The sequence below is a fragment of the Biomphalaria glabrata genome, chromosome 2 (genome assembly GCF_947242115.1).
Source record: "Biomphalaria glabrata chromosome 2, xgBioGlab47.1, whole genome shotgun sequence".
Taxonomy (NCBI): Eukaryota; Metazoa; Mollusca; class Gastropoda; family Planorbidae; genus Biomphalaria; species Biomphalaria glabrata.
Genome location: NC_074712.1, coordinates 63,775,410 through 63,788,084, shown reverse-complemented (window position 1 = coordinate 63,788,084; position 12,675 = coordinate 63,775,410). Strand labels below are relative to the sequence as shown.

The 12,675-nt window shown below is 34.7% G+C and overlaps 1 protein-coding gene across 1 annotated transcript; it reads left to right on the top strand.

Annotated features, from left to right (window-relative positions):
* The first annotated feature begins 325 nt into the window (after nt 1–325).
* LOC106052046 (uncharacterized) lies at nt 326–6,296 on the top strand. The gene is made up of 2 exons (XM_056021915.1): nt 326–497; nt 2,777–6,296. The coding sequence occupies exons 1-2, from the start codon at nt 347–349 to the stop codon at nt 3,430–3,432; spliced, it is 807 nt and encodes a 268-aa protein (XP_055877890.1). The 5' UTR covers nt 326–346; the 3' UTR covers nt 3,433–6,296.
* The last annotated feature ends 6,379 nt before the right edge of the window (nt 6,297–12,675 follow it).

Genomic DNA, 12,675 nt, shown 5'->3' with positions numbered 1-12,675 from the left:
AAAGCTATGGACAGTGAAAAAGCATGGGCCTCATCTCTGGAAGAAAAGCGTGCCATACGAAGGTAATAGTAGATATTATGCCGCCTACGCCCGATCCGGTTCCTTCGGCTCCTCTACCACCAAAGTGAAAGCCACCTTAATCTGCGATATTTGTGGATGGGAGTGTCTCTCCAAAATAGGGATCCACAGTCACATGAAAAAGTGTTCGAGATGAACCATACTCATAGTCGCTCTACGAGGCCAACAACAACACAGACCTATATATATATAGATAGATAGATATTTGATCTAGCATTAGTTTCGTTTTTTTTTATTATCATTTTTTAGTTGTCTCTTGTTTGTTACAATGGCTGCCTATTATAGTAAAAAAGAAAAGATAATTGAACTGATACAAAAATACCCAGTTATATACAATCCCGAACATCCAGACTACAAAAACAAAAAAATAAAAAACAAGATCTATGCTTCGATAGGAGGAATGATTGGTGATACTACTGGTAAGTTTTTAGACCCGTTTCAGTAAGCTCACTTAACTTTAAGTCTTAAATTAAACTAGGACTTAGACTTAGACTAGAGTCACTTAGTCTTAGTTACTTAGTTTAGTAACTTTAAACTTAGTCTTAACTTAGTTAATTTTAAATGTGACTTAACAAATAAAGAACACAAGGCACTCAAATGGACAGGGGACACAGTTTTTATTGAGTTTATTATTATTACAGTCACTCACAGACTCACACTACTCAAAGTGACACTGGACAGTCACAGTGACTTGAGACTCAAGAGTTGAGTTAGTATGAGTTACACTGCAGTGACTAGACTACTCTAGTACCCTACTGTTTTGGGTATACTGTGTTTTGTGAGACCTGAATAAGTCTAACTGTTCCATGACCTACTGTGGAACAATTATTAACTAGTAGGCCACCACAAGAATTAATCTCTTAAAAAAAAAATTAAGCAAAGTATTCCGCAAAATACTCAGAATGTGTGAAGTGTTCCATAAGGACAAGTTTGGGAGTCACTTTTATTTATTAGAAAAAGTTTGTATCCAACAATCAACAATGATAATATTATTACAATAGCACTGATAATAGTTACATGCTTGAAGCTGTTTTACAGTGTCATCGGAAATACTTCACGACCGCAGGTCAAAGCACTGAATTGATTAGTTCATATATGTGATACATTATGTGTGACTAGTTTTGCCAGTTTTATGTTTGTTTACTCTCAAAATTAAGGAATCTACAAAGAGACTTTCATTTTTTTATTATGAAAATCCACAAATCGTTCATTGAAATTATTAATTATAATCCCTAGAATGTGAATCATTCATTTGGGAAAAGACATATTTAGTTGAAGATCCCTCCTGCTTGCAGAATATTGCAGTTTTTTGGGGTGGTTTCTTTCGATGAAGGCTATGTCTGCATACATATTTTTATAATGTGAAATTAGCCCTCAGGATATTTCCTTGTAATTTGGTGATGTTGAGTGAAAAAGATGATATTCTGCATTCTTTCTTTCATTTATATAAATAACACCTTTCTTACCCCACTTTTAGCAGCACTATTTTATGCAAACAGTCATGACATGCCCTTTCAGACCTTTTTTTTTTGTCTCTTCTTGGTTTACATATATTTTCATCACATTCCTAATTTCCTTAAAGTAAATCTTCTCTTTGAGACCCAAACCAAAGATGCAGACATAGCTGTTTTATTCCTTAAAAACAGCCTTACTTTCTGAGCAAAACAAACACTTTTTAAGATGTTGCTCAAAAAATAAAAATCTGTCCACTTTAAACAGAATTATCTACACAGATAAATTTTAGTTTGTTCAGTTTTTTTTTTTTTTCTTTTTACTTTATGCACAAATGTTGAATGGTGAGGTACCATTTGCATTGCTACCAAAAGAAAACTACAAATGTTGAAAGGTGTTTTGTGTCAATCACATGACAAGGACATGGCCATCTCAAATAACTAAAAACTCAAACTAAAAATAATTGTCTTGGATAATGCTAAACTATGGTATGAATATTTAAATATCATAGAATGAAATCAAGAGTCCATTGAGAGGTGCCTTGATTAGTTCAAACATTTTTTACTTTCAGCAGTGGCGGAGAGTTAAAGCGCTTGGCTTCCGAACTGGGTTTGCAGCCTGGGATGTTTTATTTCGGGATCTGCGGGTGCCTCTGAGTCCACCCAGCTCTAATCGGTACCTGACATTAGTTGGGGAAAAGTAAAGGTGGTTAGTCATTGTGCTGGACACATGACACCCTTGTTAACCCCTAGTCTATAGAAACAGATGACCTTTACATCATCTGCCCTATAGACCACAAGGTCTGAAAGGGGAATTTTTTATACAACTAAGTAGTGAGATCAAATACCAATCTAATGTTTTTCAACATAGAAATATTTTCAGAAACTATTAATTTTTCTTTTCATTTTATAATTAAATAGATTTAGACTTTAAACTTGTATTTTTACATCATCACATAAATCAATGTATTTCTTTTGTATGTTCTCATGACATGCTAAAAAAAAAGGGGGGGGGGGCAGTGTTTAGTAAAGCTTGTCCATCAGAACTTTCAATTGAGGATTTGAACCTCTCATTCCCATGACTCAAACACTAATTAAAGATGATGATGGGAGCATGGTGTGAGGGGTTTAAAATATAGAATATATGGCCTGAATTGTTAATTTATCATTCCACAGTTCATAAAACTTCTCTGTCTTTAACGAATCATAATTTTGTTAACATAATGTGATTTTTTTTTTCTTACCAGGGGCTGAAGTCCAAAGGAAGTGGAAAAATCTTAAAGACTATTTTATCCGAGAGATGAAAATACAGCAGACTGGGCAGTCATTTAAATCCCCAAACAAATGGATTTTTTCACATCAAATGGAGTTCCTACGCCCCTATGTTTCATTGAGTGGTGCTAGCAATGGCACATTTTCTAATGTTGGTGAAAGGTTTGGGAACAGACAGTCAGATGTAAAGCAAAGTTTGTCAGAGCCATTTTTAATCACCACAAATGAGTCTTTTTCCTCATCGCCTGCAAGCGAAGATACCACAGAACTGCTAAGCATATCAGACATAAAGCCTGTCATCACAACACAGTATGAACGCCCTCAAGCAACCGCTCAGCAGGAAAAGCCACAGTCAACCACTCCTCACGTGCCGAAACACAAAAAAAGGAGACTCTCCAATGACTCAGACACATCGTCGTCATCAGCATCCAAAATTGATAAAGCGATGAATTATGTTAGTCATGAAAAATACTATGATAGAGTGGATTGTCTGTTTCTAGGCTATGCAGATTTTTATAAAAAGCTTTCACGCAGGGGACAGATCTCAATCAAATTGAAAATGGCTCAAATATTTACAGAAGAAGAGCTAAAAGAGCTGGATAATCAAAATAATGTTAATAATACACAATGATGTGAAGATGCTGCTGTAGTTTTGTCATTTGTTTTGCTGATTTTAAAGTTTGTGTTTTAAATATTGTTAGTAACAAGAGAAGATAAATACACTTTTAGAATAAGACAAACAAGGGTTAAATAGTTGGCTTCTAAATTTTAGCTGCTGCCATTGTAGGACTGAACCAAAACAAAACAAATAAAACATTAGAGGAGATAACTCCAAAAATAAATTTTTAAAAGGAGCTAATAACATAGCATCTTCTTTATCAAAGAAAATGAAAAATTTAACTAATGTAACAGTGAACACACAAAGCTTTAAACTGACTTTGTCGATATCATTTTTCTGTTCCATTTGTAGTGGGCTCAGCATGATTTTTTATACCTCTTATTTTAGAAGATTTTATTGTTTCTATAAACATTTGCACAAAAAAAAGTCATATCCTTAGCTCCACACTATTAGGTTTTAAACTAAGTTCTTGGTTTTTAGTGTTTTTTTTTGTTTGATTGTCACCTGACATTCCTGGCCAAAAAAATCACCTTTCTAGCTTGTCTTATCATACTGTCATATCCTTAGCTGTACATTATTAGGTTTTAAACTAAGTTCTTGGTTTTTAGGTTTTTTGATTGATTGTCACCTCCTGGCCAAAAAAATCACATTTCTAGCTTGTCTTATCATACTGTCATCATCCAAAGTACTTTCAGGTCATTGTCAATCTGTTCTGACTGTTGGGGCCACCCATTTGTGATTGTTCTTATCTGTTTCAGTAGGGTATAATCTTTCACTGATTTATTTTATATTCTCTCTCTAGTAAGCCATCAGATAAGTCAGACACCTGAAATAGGTGAATATTATTTTCCACTTTTTTGCATCTACTCAATTTGAGTGCATGCTTTTGAAAGTGTTCCTGTAGTAATTAACCCATTTCCAGGAAGTAAAATCATATCCTTGGCTCCACATTATTAAGTTTTGAAGTTTTCTAGGATCTTGGCTATGAGGCTTTCACCTGATATTGTCCAAGGGTTTGTGATCATTGATGATGATTAGTGATAGGGTAAAATGTATCTTATACTTCATTATTTCTTGGTTTGCAGTATTCCTCTAATTTTTTTTAACTGTCATTGCATTGTTGAGCTTTTCATCTTGGCTATATATAAAATGGTTAGGATCATGCATTTCTATAGCTATAGGGCCATTACAAGACAAAATATTGGCCACTTGTTCTTTTGGTTTTAAATTGGCTCCAGAAACAGTCCCATAAACTATCCTGTTCAACATTTTCAGCTATACTTAGCTACCACCATTTTAATAACAAGAAAAGGAGAGTATTAAATGAACACACTTTTTGAACAAGACAAACAAGTGTATTAGCTATAAAGTTCTTTTAGACTATGCTATTTGCATCATACTACATGTATTTTAATTAGTTTGATTGTCAGTACAGTCAGATGAAAAGGAGAGTATTAAATGAACACACTTTTTGAACAAGACAAACAAGTGTATTAGCCATAAAGTTCTTTTAGACTATGCTATTTGCATCATACTACATGTATTTTAATTAGTTTGATTGTCAGTACAGTCAGATGAAAAGGAGAGTATTAAATGAACACACTTTTTGAACAAGACAAACAAGTGTATTAGCCATAAAGTTCTTTTAGACTATACTATTTGCATCATACTACATGTATTTTAATTAGTTTGATTGTCAGTATGATGCATGTGACATACATTTATATACTAATATATTGGATTCATTATGACTGGAGATATGATATGAAGGAATCAAAACTTTGTCGTTAATTCGTAATTATTATATCAGGATTGGTGGGAAGGGGGGAGTGTTGTCATAATGATATATCTAGGTCAGTAAACAGGTGGCCACAATGTGCTATTTCTATTTCTTAAAAACAAAAAAGTCAAGACACTCATATGAATAGATTAGGTATCCTGCATGCTGGTTTAAAATATTTAGTCTACGTAGTCTACAACATGGTTTAAACTTGAGGCGCTTATTTATTTATTTTTTTTACTTGATAATTTCATTGTCTTGTCAATGTACAGGTTTGATGGAAAGATGATTAATGACAATGACTTTATTACATTGTCTTTATGTATTTGCAGTTTGTAAGCTCCATCCAATGTTTTTATTTAGAAGTAGTTCTAATTGAAATTATATAACTTTAAATAAATTTAAAGAGTCTATTCAATTAAATGTTTTATGAATTAAATTTAATATGTTTAACACCAGTAATTAACATTTTTAATTTTTGGTCAACATACATTTTTCTGTTAAATTTTTAGTGGCACTTCTCAATGGGGCAATGCTTGCCAATAAAAACACATAAATATCTTTCTGATTTTTTTTTCTAAAAATTCTTTTATCCTGTAACAAAATTTTCTCATTTATCATGTTTTTGAGAAACCACGGCCTTAAACTTTAATTCTATAACAGTGATGCCCAAAACTATGGCCCATGGTCTGTGATACAGTGTTTTCCCATAATTTGATAAGTACTTTGACCTCTGCTGACATCTTTTTCTTCTCCAGAGCTTTCTGAAAGTGCTGATAGTGCACATGAAATGAGATCTTTCAACTTAGTCCATTTTCTGATTCGATGCATTTCAAATTTGTTACCTTATTTTTTCATCTCAATTTCTTATGCTTCCGTTGATTGAAGAGTTCTGATTTCAAATCTTCCTTAGAACTAAACACGAATCATGCCATAACCCGGTTTGTGTTTAGTTTAAATATATCAATGAGTGAAGGTTGTACATACACAGCATTATAAATAAAATGCATAACAAATTCATTGATGTAAAATGATATTTATTTTTACTATTCATTGGTGAACTGTTACAATACATTAATTAATATAAATCACCTAATATTGTTTTTGTCTGTTGTTAAGTTTTGAATGTATGTTCTTTATCCTACTATTTACAACTTGAGTATAAATGATGAATCTAGCATGGCACAAATTTGTGTATTGAAAACTGGATTTCTTGTTTTGCATCAATTTTAATACGTTTTGAACTTTTATTTATATACTTGTGTATATATATATATATATATATATATATATATATATATATATATATATTATATATATAAGGGCAAATTAGTAAATTATATAAACATTTTTAATAAAATCATATTTATATGGTTTACATTAAGTATTAAGAGTCCACCTTTTAGCTAGTCATATTATTTGCATGTTCCATCATTTATCCTACTTGTCAGATTCAGTGTTCAATTTCTTGTGTACAGTAAAACATTTCAAACACACCCAGGGTGATTTGGATGGACTGGCCTGGCAATGATGGAGACTCTAATCCTACAGAAAGACAGAGGAATGGACTGGCCTGGCAATGATGGAGACTCTAATCCTGGAGAAAGACAGAGGAATGGACTGGCCTGGCAATGATGGAGACTCTAATCCTACAGAAAGACAGAGGAATGGACTGGCCTGGCAATGATGGAGACTCTAATCCTGGAGAAAGACAGAGGAATGGTCTGGCCTGGCAATGATGGAGACTCTAATCCTGGAGAAAGACAGAGGAATGGACAGGCCAGCCAAGGAAAAAGACTCTAATCCTAGCGAAAGGCTAAGAAGAATGGAGGAGAATTGACAGATCATGTGTGGTGCCCAAACAGTCCAACAGACTATAGAACATGTGAAGGTGAATACAAAGGCCTACAACAAAGTGCACTAAGACAATACTGGATGTAGTTTATTGATAATGCAAATGCTAAGTTAAAATCATTCAGAAATTAAAACATGTGAAGATTATACATGTTCAGAGAAAATCTAAACTTTTTTCTTATTAACTCTTTCTCTCCGTAATTATTTACCACAGTCTGGTGGAATCAACGCTGGTATCGTCAATTAGGAGAGAAAGAGTTAAGTCAGGTAATAATACAGATTACTGGTAATATATACATAATTTAAAAAAAACAAAACAAAGGAATTCAATAGTTACTGCCCTTTGTACCATTACTGAATAACAAAAGAAATACTTCATTATTACCTATAGAAAAGCTTATACAACACCCTTGGTCCACCACTGAAGACAGTCGAGAAACGAATATTTCATTATTGGTTGTATGGGGATGTGGAATGGGCATTTGGCATTCTTATTAATATCTTATCTTCCAAATTATCAAAATCTTTCTCAATGCTGAACGAGTTTCTGGACAAGCATTTTTCTTATCAGGACGCTCTAAGTACACTTTGTTTTGTCCCACAGAACAGGTGTAGCCTCGCTCAAAGTAGACTGTAGGTGAGAATTAAATACTTTCAGACACTCTTACACTAGGACCATCAGAATGGGTATTGGTCTGGGTATACTTGGGTAAAAAATCCAAAAAAAAAAACTCTCGCAGCAGTTTAAGTCCGACAGACTTAAAAAAAAAAGTTTGTATAAGGGAAACAAATGTACGTATAACTATTTCTATCAATGCAATAAGGTTTATTTCCCTTGATCGATATTGAACTAAATTAACTAATTACTAATAATTAATTGACTAATTGAAAGCAGGGTCGGACTGGGTATCAAAATCGTCCCAGGCATTCCTATACACTCCGGCCCATAAATTATATATCGTACGATGGACCTCCAATTAAAAGCCTACCTTTCATCAAAATCTTTATGTTAATTTTAATAATGTATCAATAACTGTACGCATTCTCTATATCAGTGATTCTCAACCTTATTCGGTCGGTGGGTCATTCTAATTTCCCACAGTCGTATCGCGGGTCACACCCACAAAACTGTAAAAAAAAAGTACAGGAAATAGACAATAAACACATTTTATTAGAAACCAGTGAATCTAGTACTTACATTGATTCATGAAAGTTATTCCATAACCAACTTGTAAATATCCGCCTGCGTAGATGAGACGCCGAGTTGGAGCTCTGAATCTAGCGCTCTATAGAGTTCATCCCCTGAGACGATTACGTAATATGTGTATTGCCGGATTCATCATTGAAAAGGTTTTGTTCTCCATGAATAAGTAATTACTGTGATCATCGTTAACGTTTGTTTTCGGAGATTTAGAAATGTTTCTGGAAGCAAGAGTAGAAATCCACGATCTGAATCGCTTGAAATTTGTCAAGAAGGGATGTTTTGCTTTGTAAGTCAATCAGTTCCAGTTGCAGCTCTCCATGATCTGAATCGCTTAAAATTTGTCAAGAAGGGATGTTTAGCTTTGTAAGTCAATCAGTTCCAGTTGCAGCTCTCCATGATCTGAATCGCTTGAAATTTGTCAAGAAGGGATGTTTTGCTTTGTAAGTCAATCAGTTCCAGTTGCAGCTCTCCATGATCTGAATCGCTTAAACTTTGTCAAGAAGGGATGTTTTGCTTTGTAAGTCAATCAGTTCCAGTTGCAGCTCTCCATGATCTGAATCGCTTAAACTTTGTCAAGAAGGGATGTTTAGCTTTGTAAGTCAATCAGTTCCAGTTGCAGCTCTCCATGATCTGACTCGCTTAAAATTTGTCAAGAAGGGATGTTTAGCTTTGTAAGTCAATCAGTTCCAGTTGCAGCTCTCCATGATCTGAATCGCTTAAACTTTGTCAAGAAGGGATGTTTAGTTTTGTAAGTCAATCAGTTCCAGTTGCAGCTCTCCATGATCTGAATCGCTTAAACTTTGTCAAGAAGGGATGTTTAGCTTTGTAAGTCAATCAGTTCCAGTTGCAGCTCTCCATGATCTGAATCGCTTAAAATTTGTCAAGAAGGGATGTTTAGCTTTGTAAGTCAATCAGTTCCAGTTGCAGCTCTCCATGATCTGAATCGCTTAAAATTTGTCAAGAAGGGATGTTTAGCTTTGTAAGTCAATCAGTTCCAGTTGCAGCTCTCCATGATCTGAATCGCTTAAACTTTGTCAAGAAGGGATGTTTAGCTTTGTAAGTCAATCAGTTCCAGTTGCAGCTCTCCATGATCTGAATCGCTTAAAATTTGTCAAGAAGGGATGTTTTGCTTTGTAAGTCAATGAGTTCCAGTTGCAGCTCTGTCTGGGCACTTGACATACTGGTTGCAGATGATTTTTCGACACGACGAACTTTGTTCAATGTGAACAAAATCATCATCACATGGTCCATACTAAACACCTTGTCACAGAGATCTTGTTGGTGAATAATTCGACGAAGCCACAGAGGCTTGGTTCATTTTGAGTCGACAACTTTGATGATAACTCTTGCTGTCAACCATACTTTTTGCACCATCAGTAGTTAGTAGTTACTCCCACAAGACAAGGATCCTCTGTGATGGTTGAAACTTCTTTGGCAGGACTTTGGTGGTCCCATGCATGCTCCTCATAGCTACTAACTTCTCTGATTTCAAAACTGTTGTTTTTACCGCGAAAAAACACAAAGATTTTGAGCGGAATCAGATATATCGGTAAACTCGTCAGTGGCAATAGAAAACATTTCGAAAACTGGTTTGTCTGTTACATTTGAATGGAGATATCTACCCATATTGTAAACATAAACAAACCCCATTTGGGCAGCTGTTTGAGACAAACATCCATAGAAAAGCTAAAAAGATTCTAGAAATAAAGAATCACCCTTTGGGTCAGGATTTTGTGGTTTTACCATCACAAAAGAGATACAAGACACCGATAGCAAAGACAAACAGACACAAGCACTCTTTTGTTCCCCTGGCAATCAAATCATTAAATAGAAACAATCTAATATAAACTTTTCACAAGTAAATTATGAGTGTGTCTTGTGTGAATGTACATTTAGGTTTTTATAATTATAATGTTTTATTTGGTATAATGTTCAAATTGTAAGACAAATTTCCTTTCGGACGATAAAGATTATTATTTATAATAATAATGATAATAATAATAATATGGGAACCTAGGCTTGGAGATTAAGCGTCTATGGAAATTGTCCAAAATAACAATATACCCCATTGTTATATAACCGAGGGGATAATAACAACTGACCTCACAGACACCTTCAAGGCCCTTAACATTCCTAGGAACATCTTCGTTGCCTGTCAGAGGGCGGTACTGCTGCAGACCTGCCACATCACCAGAAAATTCCTCAGTGGAAACTGTTAAAGGGACTACGATGAATTTTGTTTCTCTTTAGCGAAACTCGACCCTGGCAGCGCCAGAGAATGACTACCCGTTCATTTCTAACATAATAATAATAATAATATACAAATTAATAAAAAAAAACAATTAGTTAATCAATTAGTACTAATTAATTATTATTTTTTAAGCAGAAATGGAGCTAAACCCTGTCATTTTCAGATAAATGGCAGTAATTAGCGGTTCTTCCCTTAGATAAGCTAAGGTTTTTTTTTTTAAAGTAATTTTGTTTCTATTGCTTGCTTTTTTTCTAAGTTATAGCCATAGACATATATAAATATAGACTGGGAAAAAGGAAATAACTTCATGTAACTTGAAAACATGTATATCTATTGTATTCGGATTTCCGAATTCTGAAAAATTGAAAAATTGTATGATCTTCAGTCTTAGAGATTAAACAAAACTCCTAGACATAAATAAAGTACACAGAAATGCAAGTCACAAATTTTCGTTTCATAAAACTCTATTATCGGCCAGTCTATATTTATTTATGTCTATAGTTATAGCTTAATGTAGGCCTATACTACTCTGCCCTTACTAAAGGCGATAGCCTAAAATATGTTAATACCGAAACCGTTAGGTCTACGACCTGTTGCTGGGTGTAAACCAAGACGTGTAACTCGGTGTAACATATGTGTGCGTTTTGATTGAAGAAAGAAAGTGCTGATATAAATTACACATGGAATGTGTCAAGAACTTAGGGGAAAAAACGATTACACACAAACACACACACACACAACTGAACAGATAACTCTAGTTAAAAAAAAATAACTACGAATCTGCCCATGGCCTAAATTGTGTACTTTAATCATTTGCTAAAATAATCTAAACTAACGAGCACGACCTTGAGCATGCGCAGTACATAGCAGACAACGCGCCATCTGGTGGGGCCTCTTACTGAACAAATTGTAAGCCACGTGGCTATTTCTCACAGTGTGCAATGTGACCATCGTGCACCTTTTTCTTGTATATAAGTTTTTATATAGGTTTAAACTCAGGTCCGGATCGATCAAATTTAACTGTCACTCTTCCTTGTCTCCCTTGCATTAAACAGACGTGACAAAAAGAAAGTAGGTCTCACTTATCTCCCCCCTTTTTAATGTGCTCTGTGCTCGGTTTATTTTGAGAACGTGCCTTCTATAAATGTTCCGCGACACACGATGTCACTTATAAATGTTCCGCGACACACGTCACTTATAAATGTTCCGCGACACACGACGTCACTTATAAATGTTCCGCGACACACGACGTCACTTATAAATGTTCCGCGACACACGATGTCACTTATAAATGTTCCGCGACACACGATGCCACTTATAAATGTTCCGCGACACACGATGTCACTTATAAATGTTCCGCGACACACGATGCCACTTATAAATGTTCCGCGACACACGATGTAACTTATAAATGTTCCGCGACACACGATGTCACTTATAAATGTTCCGTGACGCACGAGGTCACTTATAAATGCTCCGCGACACACGATGTCACTTATAAATGTTCCGCGACACACGATGTCACTTATAAATGTTCTGCGACACACAATGTCACTTATAAATGTTCCGCGACATACGATGTCACTCTCTCTTGCTCTAAGATGAAACGAAACTCATTTTAAAAAATAATAATAACCCCTCTCTATTTTTGAGATCTACTTGTGGGTTAGAAATGTCTTCGTTGGAGATCTTAAAATTGAAATAGGGACCGTGAATAACAAATGCTACAAAGCTGTGCCATCTAGGGATTACAGACTCCCAACATGAGAAGTTGCAAAACGGAAACGATTCTCTCTCCAGACGTGTCAAAGATATATATAATTTCAAAGTTTTCAGCTATTAATTTTTGTTTAAATTGACTCTTTCCTTAAAAATATCCCCCCCAAAAAAAAACCAGACTTGGGCATGATCTTTGCGGAGTAGGCCCCTACCCTTCCCTCTCAAGCTTTTATATTGCACCGAAAGTCACTTTATAGTATGAATAAATATAAGAGAACGTCATATTTGTGTAAAAAGAAATAGAGTACTTGTAGATCTCTTTCTGTTATTTTCTTATATTTATGAAGAGAATCTTATTTCAACATTATATATTTCTGAATTGAGGAGGCCCTTTTAGGATATAACTTGGGTCGATTGTACTGCCGTAAATCTATCTCTGGCGCACTG